Source organism: Atractosteus spatula, chromosome 20 (genome assembly GCF_055471065.1).
Source record: "Atractosteus spatula isolate fAtrSpa1 chromosome 20, fAtrSpa1.hap1, whole genome shotgun sequence".
Taxonomy (NCBI): domain Eukaryota; kingdom Metazoa; phylum Chordata; class Actinopteri; order Semionotiformes; family Lepisosteidae; genus Atractosteus; species Atractosteus spatula.
The window spans coordinates 9896638-9911022 of record NC_142725.1 but is presented as its reverse complement, the minus strand read 5'-3'; the positions used below and the strand labels follow the sequence as shown (position 1 = coordinate 9911022).

At 37.1% G+C, this 14385-nt stretch overlaps 1 protein-coding gene across 1 annotated transcript in view; it reads right to left on the bottom strand.

Annotated features, from left to right (window-relative positions):
- Positions 1-14039, bottom strand: part of LOC148817500 (immunoglobulin superfamily member 21-like) — a 222501-nt gene extending 208462 nt beyond the window's left edge. Inside the window, exon 1 of the mRNA XM_088938144.1 lies at positions 13463-14039. Within this exon, the coding sequence (XP_088794270.1) occupies positions 13463-13601 (139 nt within the window). The 5' untranslated portion in view covers positions 13602-14039. The remainder of the gene's footprint in view (positions 1-13462) is intronic.
- Between the last annotated feature and the right edge of the window lie 346 nt (positions 14040-14385).

Sequence of the window (14385 nt, the reverse complement as noted above, 5' to 3'; positions counted from 1 at the left end):
TAAGGCAATTATATCCTCATTAAATATAGTACTACCAGAGCAGTATATTTCTGTTTTTGACTTTCTTTAAGATATCTGCTGACAAATAACTAATTTTGTCTTTAAAAAAAACCTGTTTGAGTATATAAGTTTGCAATAAAAATAGTTTGAAAACAATGTGTATCAGTTGTAATCCAACAACATTTGAAAACTTTTAGAGGGTCTGAACACCTTTGCAAGGTGCTACAGTTTTTTAGCTCTTTATTTTTCTGTCATTTATTTTTTATATTTGTTTACTTCATTGTGCTGTTATAAACAGATCATGATTTTGTCTCCCAAAATGTAAATATAAAATCCCTTAGGTGAGTAATTTCATTATTTAAGGATGTTTTTGGGTTAGCATTAGAAATTCATTTTATCCACAGTTTTTTCGAACTATACACGTGTTAACTGATCTTCCACCACACAGAGAGCCTTCAAACGGCAATGAGAAGGAAGCAAGCTGCATGCATTGAAACATTCCTCAATGTCAGATCGTGCACACCTTTCACATAGCAGCAGAAAGACCAGGAATGGATGAAGGATTAAGCTCTCACTGAGAATACTGCAAGAAGGAAATCCCGGGCAATGACAAAATTGACCAGGCCCAGGGCACTAAGCTATTTGTTGCTGCTTGAGGAACACCTGTTGGCAGCCAATTCATGACACAGCCCACATCTAGGCCAGCAATATTAGAACAGAATAAACAGCTCAATAGGTTTGGGGGATTTTGTGACTACCCATGATCTAGCAACATTACCACCACCTGAATATTTCACTGGATCTCATTAGAACTCAGCAGCTAAGCAAGGTTAAGTATGGTCAGTACCAGGCTCTGAGGAAAGCTAAAGCTTGGTGCTTTAAAGTTGTGCTCTTCCCTTCTAACCAGAAATTCCAAACCAATGGATTGTAGGAGGTTCAATTCTTATAAAAGACAGTATACCAAGGTCATTAAACATGACATGTAGCACTTTTCATAAGAGCAGGGGTATAAAAGTGTTAAAGTCTACTTACTGGGCTACAGGTGCATAATGGCTACTGCATGTCACCCACATGCGTATAGCTGTCAAGCGATGGATGTGATTGGATTCCTTTCGATGTCCGAAGTGCTTTCATTTCTTTTAAAATAACATACTTGATACATGTTTATTTTATTACTGCATAAAAAAGCTTCAATAAATACTGGTATCACATTTACTGAACATCAGTATCGATAGAGTGACATTCTTGTATTTACACAGAGTGTGATAGCTTAGACAAAACGATGAAAGGGGTGTTTTGCTTGAACATGTTTAGTGCAGAAGCCAATACAGCAAAGGAGATGCAGTGCTGTTAAAATATCATTTGCATGATGACTCTTCTGTGAGGCGAGAGGACGTTGCATTTGTTGCTTTATATTAATTTTAAAAATACTACAAAGAATTAGAAAGTCTGTCAAGCCAAGAAACACTCCAGAGGGATTGATATTTGGCAGGTTGATGTCTGAGGTTAAGCATTTAAACTTCTGAAGTAAACAGGCATTTACTCAGCAAATGTGAAGACTATCATATGATGACTTCATCTAAATTCTCCATTTAAAAAAAAAGAAAAGAAAAAAATACTTTTAAAAAGAATAAAAGAATAAAATAAACTTGAGTCTCTGGTGAGACCGTTTGTATTTGTACAGGTATATAAATAAACAGAAAAATAAAAGCCCATGAATATGGTGTCAACTCTCACAGTTAAACAGGTGATAGGGCATCATGCTGTTATCCCCTAAAGCTCCAGAACACTATCCCAAAAGAAATCAGGGTGAAATCATATGGGGTGTTTAGTTTTTCAGAAAAGTATTTTTACAATTTTATTCTCTGTATCTGCTTTGTTTTCTTGGCTTTGTAATTTTCTTTCATTTTATTTTTATGGAATGTGCTCTTCATACATTACAAAGAACTATGAGAATATTGTTTTTGAAGGTATTTATAATAAAAATATAAATCAAAGTTTCTTATTACTATAGTTAGGAGAATATAATAATTTTGCCGATCAAATTCTATACAGTATGTCAAAGAACACCTCCATCAATTTTTTTTTTCTGTGAGCAAAAGGACAGACCTACTGTATGTGAGTTATCAAGTTATTTATTCCATTTCTGGCTGTGGATATGTCCACAGAGATCTAAAGCCTTTACATACATTATGCACTCAATGATGCCCTTGTGAAACTGTGTGTCAAGCCCAAACATGCCACATATCAAGGTTAGGAAAGCACATGCTCCTGGTGTTTGAACAGCAAGAACAGAGAAGTAAAAGTCTTATAGAAACAAACACGTTTGAAGTGGAAAAGAAATGAAAACCACAAGGAAAACGCCCAGAGGATATGACAAACTCAAATCCCATGACAGCTTGCAGTTGAGGAGGTGCTGCAGGCATCTTTGAGCTGTATAAACTACATGCTTTATGCTATTCCCCTCTGCACACAGAAAACAGCAGGGAGGTAGCCTATTGATTCTTCTGTGAATTGGCTTTATTCTGGGGTTTTCCAGATGAGGACTCTGCCAAGTAGTCAGAACCAAGAGACTTGGATGGCAGTGAAGCTCACTGCTTGCTATCAAGGGACTGTATGACAGTGTAGCTCAGATGGGAGACTATAAGAAACTTAATCTTGCTCATTCCTCTGAGTTGAGATCGCTGCACAGACAGAAATAGCTCCTTAGAGGCAATGCATATGGATGAAACTATGGTCCCGGGACCTTGAGACTCACACAGTCTTCCTTTTTTTACTTTTCTCCTCACTTCTCAGACACTAAATTAAACTAATGATTTGCTTCATTTGTAAAACATTTTATTTCAAGTCTTAAAAAGATCCGAATGGAACCTGCAGGACTCCAGCCCCCAAGGACCAGAGCTGCCCTGTTTCTGTCTGAGACTACAGTGACAGCTGGAGCATGTAGAGAGCTGTGGTGCAGGGATAATGAATGGAGTTTTAGTGAGCTATAGGCTTTTGCACTATTAATTAAAATACTTTATAGCAGCCACACTCAAGCTGGATGGTTCACAGTAAGCTAGCAATTAGGGCCATCTACAGTATACTATATACACACACCTAAATGCAACTGTTGTAATAGAGATTTGGAGTTTGGTGATGTTTAAGCCTTTGAGCCTCTGTAATGACTTGGAGCAGGATGGCCTAATGATATTCAGTTACCGCAACAATCACATGAGCTTTTGATCCAGGATCATGATTTATATTTCTGCCAGTTTATGATTTATGGAGGCAATTTATGATTAAACCATCACCATATCGACTGCCAGTCTCTTGAACCTACCGCATTAGGAAAGCAGGCATCTGTACAGCTTTGTGTCACACTGTCCCATTTGGTTCTGAGAATTCTGTTTTTCAGAACTGCGCTCAGCAGATTTCCTTCTCTGATGAAGGAAATGGAGCAGCTGTAATATCGGTCAGTTGAGGAAAGCCAAAGGATGACATCCATGAAGCTTTACAATTGCATCTTAGGAAAATACTCACTCTCGGCATGAGTTCACCAAGTTTCCTGGACTGGTAAACCAAATCTTCCCACCCACAATAACCAGTTTGCATCGCAAGAGTACATTTAAGGTGACCAAAGAGAAATGGGTAGTCAAAGACATGTTTGATTTCTCTTTCATTTCACAAGAATACCCAATTTTGTCTTATGCATTTTAACATATCATACATATTCGTCTGTGCAACAGACTGCAACCCTAGAAACCTTTTGGGATTTTACTGCCTTCTGGAAAAGATTGTGCTAATAAAATAAAGAGCGAAATGCACACCTTGTTTAGTCAAGCTGTATTTTAAGCAACCCCTGCCCAGGTTGCAGTTTAACATTACAATTTTTCTTCTAGGAAGTGAATGTGTAATATTTTTCTTGCATTTCTTAAAAGGTGTTGGCATTCTCACACACCGCATTGCATTTATCAAGAATAATGTTTGTTTAATCCCCATAACAACTGCTTCCAAGCAAGATTGCTTTTAGGGTAGCTTAATTTAAATATCATCCACCTAAATTCAGTTTTGATAATATGATTATGAAGCATTTATATCAGGCCATCTCTGTAATAAATTATCCACGTGGAATTTTTTTGTTTACTATGGAATGTTTCAAATCCAATCAAGCAATTCAGTTGATGTACTGTCCAGATAGGTCACAATCGCTTGTGCAGCCATAAATCATGTTTTATTTGTGATGTGAATAAATCAATTAAATCAGTAGATTGATTTTCTATTGTGGTCAATAGATTTTTTTTTATTTGTGAAGATTAAGACTAATAAATTAGCTAAGAAAACCCAAGGCCTTAATCAATATTACTCTGCTTTCTTCTTTGAACTGATGACTTATTTGACTTTTCGACATGGCACACTGACACTCACCATTTGTATTGCACATCGATCTTTTTCCAAAATACCATGATCAGACTCTGTGATTGATTAAATAATCCACAGGAGCATGGAAGCAGTACTAGTAAAGAATTGAATACAGTAATTGTGTGACCTGTCTTTCTGCCCTTGACCACCCTGTGACATGACTGCATTGTTTAAGACCACAGTCACGGAGATCACAAATTTAGTCCATGCCAGAGCTGCACAGTCCTTTCTGTGCACTAGAGCTTCACTCTTTGAACTACTTTTCTAATTCAATGGTCAGATTTTTCGTTATTAAACATCGAACTCAGCCTCCTAACTCATTCACGGGCAGTTCCCAACACTTCTTGCAAACCAATTTGGACACCACTATGAAGAATGTATTATTCATGAATAGTAGTCCTTACTACTACATCCAACAGAACTAATTGCCTGATTCTACACTACCATACAGTATGTCACCTCATTTTTATATACTCATTTATTTTGACAAAGATGAAAGTGCCCATTGGAAATCAACCTACACAAATGTAGTGAAATTAAACAATCAAGCTAATGTAGCTGCTTACAAATGATTACATTTGGGTGGGGGTAGTCTCTGATGGCCACTGTATCACCAAAAGTGATTTATCTCAAGATTAGCGAAAAGAGCCAAGTTTTGTTTTCCTTTGAGAAGGCATCAATAAAGTTAATTTGTTTTAACTACCATCAAAGTCGCAGCTCAGGTTCATTTGACTGCTGTAGGACAACTTCTGAGTGACTGATGCACAAACATGAAAACATATTAATCAGATTTGTTTGTCACAGGAATCTGCGCGACAAGGGAATACACAACCCTGAAGTCAGAGAAGCCTGGTTTCTACACTTAACAGTGCTCAAAGTGCTATAGAGACCAACAGCAGAACAGTTTAAATCTCTTCCCCTGAATAACATCTCATCAGCCTTCCAGCAACCTAATCATAACAGCTATGAATTGGTTGACTAGAAACGAAATGACATTTTTGCACTTGAGGGTTGTAACATGAGGCACAGACTAATAAATTATTAAATTATAAATTCTATTAATATTTGGGGCTTCCCAACTTATTCCCTTTTAGACATTTTACATGGCATATACTATAAAATGCATTTAGTGTTATTTGGAAGGTTAGATTCCCTGTATTTTCCTTGGGTTATAAACCCATACATTGGTTCAGTACTAATGATGGGTGAGAGGAAAAGTATCTTAACACTTAACTTAAGTAACAGCATATTTTTACAGATTAAATTATTTTCTCTTTCGTGTTTTTTTTTCAATATAAGCTACAGTATATTTATATACAGAGCTGAAATTCCTGCAGCTGCAGCATGCTTGCACAAAATTAACGTGGTTAATCATGTTTAAGCGGAAACAAATAGTGCTAGCCTTCTAGTTACCATGTATCTGATCCCTGTACTCTCATCAATGACTGCTATTGAAAACAACACACAGATTGCAAATGAATGTAAAGGCAGGCAAACTACAGTATCTGTAATTATGTTTTCAGCAGGGTCTTCTCCAATCTTAATTGACATCTTGCAGGTTAAAATCTGTAAGATAATACATGCTCTTTAAAAACAGTGTCTGTCTCACTGTCTGAGCTGTCACTGAATTTTGAAGAAACTTAAACCACGAGGTAAAGATTCAAATAATAAAAAGATTACTTTTACGGTACTACTGTACCAACTTTTTAATCTTCTAGGTTGATGTAGTTTCTGAATAACACTTGTCCCTGGAATGGGAATGAAACACAATCCAATATGAGTCACTCACACACAGCTTTTTATGTTTTTAGGCTGTCGTTCTTTGAAAGCCTAGAATGGACACCGCAACAGAACTGCAAAAAAATGTCCTTGGTTTCATTACTTTGCCTTGTAATCAAACAGCTGCAGAATTAGTAATAATGGCACAATGTCATTTTTCACATTCATGAAGAATGCAGAATGGTTTACGTCTTCAGAGCAATGGAGATCTTCTTAACAAATTGATTATTTATTTACCTGTAATGTAGTATTATTTCTGATATTGGGTCAGGTCATAGTCTAAGAAAGTTGTTGATTAACTGATGAATAAAACCGGCCCAGAACAGTAAAACAATTTCCTGTTATCTTTGTATGGGATGACAGACTATTTTACAAAATTTTTCTTTTAAATTTTTTCGTGCCACATGACTGCGGTGTGCACAGCTATAACAACAACAGCAACAAAAAGAAAATTGAATTCCCTTTTCCGACAGTGTTTAAAAAAACACAAAAACCTTAATAATTCATAATTTCATCTTTGTGATTGAAGTGACTCTAGTGGGTGTCCAACTGCTTGGGAAACTATCAAGAATGGAGGTTTGTTAAACCGTGGGACTTCAAAATTACTTGTCAACTGCAGGGGTCAAAATCACAGGATCCACAGGGATGTAAAGGGTGGGAAAAGCAGAGAACTGATAGATATGTGTTATGCAGCAGGGATCCAAATCATTACAGGTACCCAGTGGTTACCGGAAAACTAACAAAGGTAATGGAAATGCAACTTAGGCAAAATGAAACATAACAGCTATTTGACTGAAAATGGAGTTGTGCTATACAGTAAGTCATGCACACTCAAATCTCAGGCAGAAACAAGAAGGAGATAACTTGAAGCCCAATTTAACAGAAACCACTTCAGTATTTAGAAATAATCAAAATTGCATTTTTAAAAATGCTACGTAATTTGAATATGGGCTATCAAAATAGCCAAATGAAAGATTTGAACAGCTTGACATTCTAGTGTTAAAACATTTTCAGTCTTGTAAGATTCTGTTGAGGTCATTTACTGTACTTGTCCATCCCTCATGGCTGTGTGGGATGGGGTTGGGAACCATGTGTAACAACACACTGGGGCTTGCTGGGTACCTGTGAACTATGAGTAAGCATGAGATCATTGTTATAATTAAGTCTAATTATTGTATAGCATCATGGGCTTCACAGCTGCAAAATGATAAATGGTTATAATATTAAGCCAAGTGGACACTTCTCCATCATTTCAGCGGTGTGGAGCAACTTAAATTCTTTCAGGAATATCAGTGACTGTGGACAGGATAGCATTAACAAAACACACTGAGCCCTGAGCCCGCTTCCTGACTGAAAGAATGACACATTTGAAAAGAGGTCAGACTAATGCTAAACAATTAGAAAGTGAATTCTTAATTGTTACTATGCTTTTTCTCAATGCTACCAATGCACGTGACAAAATGAGCTTCTCTGTACATCTGCTTTGGTTTATAGATTAATGGTACTTTAAGATTGAATCCCAGGTATTGTTAGGAGCTCAAAAGTGATCATGGCATTTCTCCCTTCCCCAATGAAATGGCCAGCAGTTACTCCTGAGTGCTACACAGTGAAGAAACAAACATAAAATTCAGCCAGAAACTCTCAAACCCTTAAAATGCATAGAATCTTGTTGAAGTGATTTGACCACAAATCCAAATGTTTTAATTACAAACTATAGTATCTGGGCTATCTCGAACTCAGTCACACATTTTGCAGTGGTTGAGAACATTTTAGAATTTTACAACAAATGATCTCATTGTATGACTGCCTTATTAAACAATCCTGAATATATTTGGCATGGGGGGAACATTAAGCATTCAAGGGTACCCAAATTTAATCATCCATGGTTCTAAGCAAAGGTTAAGGCAGTACATATGCCATATTCAAATGCTCACTGTTGCAAGAAAGTAGAAAACATGGTCATGTTTTAGGTTATTCAAGCACAACTTTTATTATGCATGGCATCTAAGTGGGCTAAAGCCTATTATTGTCTCTAACAGTGGGGAAAAATATTCTTTCCAAATGTACACAGATTCAATCTAATGTAATAAATCTGAGTAAGATCACCTTGCTGTCTGTAAGTGTATTATCATTAAAATCAATTTAATAAGAAATCTACATAATCCAATTACAAGACATTTTAAAATACACTGTCTTTCCAGCTATTTCTGAATATACAGTAGGGCTCAGTCTCCACCATATGCAACATCACATCATATTGCTTTCCTGGGGATACTAAAAGAAAACTGACTTCAAGAAATGGACTGGCTATTATAAAAACAAACAATTTAATTGTTATTGGTTTTTATGAGTGTACCATACTTTTTAATAAAACATAGTGCACATGGTAAATGGCATTTAGTGTCATGTTTTCCCTTCTGAAATGTATTTATGATAAAGAGTTTAAATCAGACCAGATGCTGTAAAGCAATGGATAAAGGCAAGACCATTTTAGCAGGACTACATATCTAGGAAAATATGAATGCATAGATGTAGCACATACACTTGTGCAAATATTGTACCAACTGAACTTGAGAGATTAATGCTAGGATCCAGCAGAATCTATTATAGTACTACATTCATACCAAGGCGTCTCGAATCCATGAGAAATAAATGGTATCTGGTACCTTATAAAGCTTCCAGCATCTTGTGGACATATGTCACTGGCACCATCGAGCTGTTTCAGTTCAGCTGTTTTTCTGGAGGCAATGTACAGTCAAATCTCTGAACCATGCACATTACTGTCATTATTAGCAGAGTTTTTATTAACAATGGGCAGAAGTACTGTAGCATCATTATAATTTACAGTTTTCAAAGCGGCAGCTACCATAAACCATGACTGGTAATGTTGGTTCCAGACTATACAGATGTTCTTCTCAGATTTGGATATCCAATCTGTGTGTGCTTCTGTCTGGGGTGTTTGTACACAGACAAAAGTATTGTTACTCTCCATGTGAAACACTGTTACTCACTAATTAACTTTTTTAAAATTAGTAGATGATTAATATATTAATTGTCTTGCTATATTTAGTTTAGTTTATTGGATGTTGGTAAATCCTAGCAAACAGAAGAATTTTCCTATGCTCAGACAGACGGTTGCCAATACTGTACTTATGTCAATGACTCCTTAGATCTAGTTTTGCTGTATGCCCACATTGGTGTTCATAGTGTTCTCTCTGATGGATGAAACACACAGATAACTGTTGATTTGGGCTTTTTGATCTGATTTTGGCAAGGCACTACAATATAAATTCTCCATCTGGCACATGAAGACTTGCATACAGGAATGGATTCTGAAATCTCAAGAGAAGGTGGGTATACCTAGCCAACTGCTAATCACATCAAATTTATTCAGTGATGCATCATCAGCCTGCCTGTTGGATATATCACAAGGCATTATTGGGCTCTTCAGCACAGCAGATAGAATTTGTCTTGGGCCTTCCAATGAACTTACATAACCTGGGACCTGCAGTGACACTGGCATCTTGTCAATTAAACTCAGCAGCCTGGGTCTCTCGAGAGCCTGCTAGCTTCAATACGATAAGCTGTCAGCTGCATTATCTGTGCATCACACCTGTTTCTACTTTTAACTACTTGGACAGTAATCATCAAACATTAAGGCTACAGTACATCCTAGAGGTATTGTACTCTACAGTAAATACATTACGTCTCTAATACCGCTGACTTGCTATTGCCAAGGTGCACAAAGATTGCAACAATTGAATACAAACTGCATGTATTCAGCTCAATAAACACTGCAGAAAAACAGAACTAATGTGTTCTTTTTTTTAAATTGATACTGTACAGGAGTGATTCAATATTATTGTAATATTTGTAACAGTCTTATGCTATTAAAGTTCTTACAGTTGAAATTCAGGACTTTCATTGGAGTGAACAAAACACATATTTCAAACTTATTGAATACCATGCACACTGACATAATGTGTAGGAAAGAGTAATGATGAAAACAGTTCCTCAGCAAGCCCTCAGCCAATGTCATTAATGATCAGAATACAAATGATGCAAGCGTATGCGCCACCATATGAAAAGCAAAGTATAATGATAGTAAAATGATAAATTATTTATTCAAATGTATTTACATAAGAAAGAGGTATAACAGAACACGGTATAAGCACAGTAAACCTGCAAGAAAGATGTGCAAATTTATCATGGCAAACTTTCAAGGAAAACTTTCCAAGTATCAACAGAATTAACCAAATAAGATGCAGGATCCAAACTCAAGGCACCAGTAGTAGAGTTTAGCCACTGATTGCAACAACTAGTTAAAAACACACTCTGAAAGTCTAATCACGTCTAAGGACTAGGTTACATCATATGAACAGTAACTCAAAGAGAATCCACCCAAAGTCGTTATTTGGTGCTATTTTTTCCATCTCAGTTCATTAAAAGGTCAGACTAGTTGCAGTCAATAAAATCCTTAAGACTATATTTCTATATTATTTAAATGGAAAGAAAAGTCTGTAGGCTTGTAATTCCAATTAAATATAATTATACAGCGTTATTGCTCTATGTAGTATGGAGCACACTTTTGATGAATGACAGATGTTGGAACACATCACATCAACTGAGCCTTTCAGAGGTCAGCCCAACCCTGGGATAGCCAACGTTCTCCAGTCTGAGAATGCAGTACCCTTTCCAATGTTCTTAACGAAGGCACAGTCATAACGTTGGATATAACTAGGGGAACAAAATTAATATCAATCATAATGACACAAATGAAAAGGATCACCATTATGTGAACAGTGTGACATGGGTGCAACATGTGTTATTACATCACTAGTTTTGTTCTAAATGTCACAGGATTATCTGTTTGAAAAGATAGGTTAATTGAACAGTAGGGGGAACAATAGCTAAGTGAGACCAGGAGTGGTCCCTTCTATGTATAGTATGCTTGTTCATCATGTTAGCAGCTACAGTAGGTACTTAGGAACACTGTAGAAGCAGTACAACCAATGAAAGCTCAGCATCTCTCTGTTCTCTACTCCACTCTGCTTTTTGCTTGGAGGGCTGCAGAACTTTGCGTAAACAGAGACATACAGTAGCTCCTTAGTCTTTCCCCATTGGAAATCAGGACTTGCCCTGAAGGGGCTTAGCTTGGCAAAGTAAATGGGTTTATTTTAAACATAGCTGTAGGAAGAGGGCTTTCAATGGGGGAGGGCTATGGATTATGCTGTGAGCCAGTTGTGTTCATTTCCTGAAGCTCTGAAGCGCTTACACAATTCTCAGAGTTTCATCTGCAAATGTTCTGTAATGGCTTCTCTGTACAAAAGAGTGCATACAGTATAGCACCTCACACAACCTTCTGTCAAATAATCATGGCTTTACCCACTTTTAAAATGTTGTAGCTCAGACCCACGTTTGGAGGTCATAAAAAATCTGAATGTGGTACCAAATTAATAATTTAATTTGGTACCGCATTCAGATTTCCACTATGAATTATTTAGACCAACAATTAATCATTTCTGTAGTTACAGTATATAAAGTACATTCATTCCTCAGTGGCATGAATGTGGTTTTCCCTCTCAAGAGTATGTTTGTTAATTGATGTCTACAGTACATCTGACAACTTAAAATTCAGATACTGTTTTTTTTAAAGGAAATATCATTGTTTTACCATTTTATAGTTCCTGCCATAACCTGCAGTTAATTGCACTTTTTGGAGTATACTGTACTGTATATCGAAAATAATTTAAAATTTTGCCAGGTCAGGTATTATATTTTCAGATAAAACATCTGCAATGTGCCTCCAAAACATTCCACAGCATGCCCTGACCTATTACTATTCTTTTCAAGGAAAGTATACTGTATATTCATAATGTTGAGGTTATCACTAGATTTCTAACAGGCCAGAAATTTCACTTAATTTCCCATAAAACACCAACTGGCACTACTAAAATTCTGTAACTTTATTGTCACCTTCAAGTTAGCTTTGATTTTTTTTTACATAACGGGCTTCAAATAACAAGCAACAAAATGTAAAAAAAAATAAAAATTAAAAATAAACATCATAATAAATCACGCTCATTTAATAATTTTAACGATGCCCTCCTCGCATCGGCCCCCAATCATTCTGTACCTAAACTAACCAAGCCCTTGCAAGAATTCCGTTTATGATCGTTTCCGACAACTGTACATAAATAAGTTTCAAATTAAGTATCCAGCAATTGGTGTTGCGTCTCATCTGAAAAATCAATTAAATCTGAAACACCTGGGCTGTACCTGAGCTATCGGCTGTTGCAGAAAGCTCTCTGATAACCGGATTGAGTCTCTTCATTAGTGCCGTCAAGTCTCATTCCTCTTGAGGGGAGGCAGCACCATGCGACAGATAATCATTTTATTTTCAAAAGCGAATGCAGGAACGTGATAGAACGCAAAAGCACAAAGGATCGGGATTGTCTCCTTACACACCGTTACGTGAAATCGTCTTGTCCCTCGTTACATTTTAGGATTGTCTAAAACACAGTATAAAGGATGCATTGATAAACTTACTGGGTAAACGTCGCTGCGGGAAAACAGTAAGAGGCAACAATTGTTCGCGCTCTGCAGAGTCCGAAAAAATTCTGAAAGGAAACGGGCTGCTTTTCATAATCAAACTCAAAACTCCCGTTCTCCATTCTAAAATAAAATCACACTAAAGTTGTATTGCTTCAGGAGGAAAAATGGTACTCTGTGTCATTCACCTGTTCTATAACCCTGTAACTTAATGCTCAGTAACGCATCACACGAGTGATCCACGTACCCTGGACAGTCCCCATCATTACAGCTGATTTTAATTGATTTTTATATGTTTCTATATACATTTCCCAAGAAACTGTTGAAAATGAAGACAGCTGGGCAGCGATATTTTGCCGGATGAGATCACAAGACGCAACGTCGTTTACAGCTTGTTTTTTTTTATGGATGTAAAAAGAAAGTTGGCGACAGATGTACAGAATGCAGAAATTACAGATACGAAATATGTATCAACGGTGTAAGAGCGCACCCAACATATTAGTTGTGCCAGGTGGTCAGTCCGCTTTCTGAAAGACACTTTAAAGACCCTGGAACGCAGGCATTCGGATGTAGGCATCTCTCAAATTTCGAAAATAGTCATATATGTTTATCTACTTTTAATTATATGATTTTCGCTGCAAAATATTAACAACTCTACTAAAAGCAATTCACAGAGACTCACATAACAGGAATATACTGTAAATGCTCAACACCGAAGTGCTCGACTTACCTACAGCTAAATCCAGTAGATCTGCGCACAGAAGGAAACACAAAGAAAAAACGGTCATCTTGCCCTTATTTTGCAATAAATCCCAAACTCCATCTGTTTTTAGAGGCTCTCCATTTCTCGGCTGCGTGTCCCCCACCATTCCAAAGGTATGAGCTCGGGTGGACCCCACAGACTGCTCATGGTGCAAATCAAATTTCGGGGAGGAAAATATGAACAGATCAAAATAATAAATAACACAGAAAACAATCAATGAAAAAAGAAATGCAAACTCCCGAAGAATGGGGAAAAAAAACGTGTTTCTTAAAATAAAAACGTGTTTCTGCCACAGCCTCTGCTTTCCGATGCTGCAGCGGCGAAGGATTAAAACCACAGATACAGATTTGGATGAAAATCTACACTCCACTCAATGCTCATCCTCTCTCTCTCCCTCGCTCGCCCTCTCTCAGACATAGACACACACACATGCTCACTCGCTCTTTATTTTACAGAATTTTCCTTAATCCCACTCTGGCTTCCAAACCATTCCCCTCTATTTCTGTCCACTAAGCCGATTTATTTCTGCTGGTTTCCCCCCCGGAGAAAAAGGTTTTTTAGATTATTAACCTCCTGCATGCTGAAGCGCACTGCCCCATGTTAACCATAACCAACTAAACCTGGAGAGTTTAAACGCGGGAGCAGTTGACGGCTGTGAACAGTGTCTCTGTTCTTTCAGCTTTCGGGGCAGACAAAATCCTTAAATACACAAACTATACAGAGACATATTAAGTTCTATCTGCCGTTTATTTAGTGATTTTAGAATGCGAAACGAGACCAGTGCACCGTAACAGTGCCAGGCTGATGATCAGTGGCGTGCACGTACTGTACTGTAGCAAACTACAGTCCAGTCTGAGAGCATGTACAGTAGTTACTTTAAACCGGCTAAT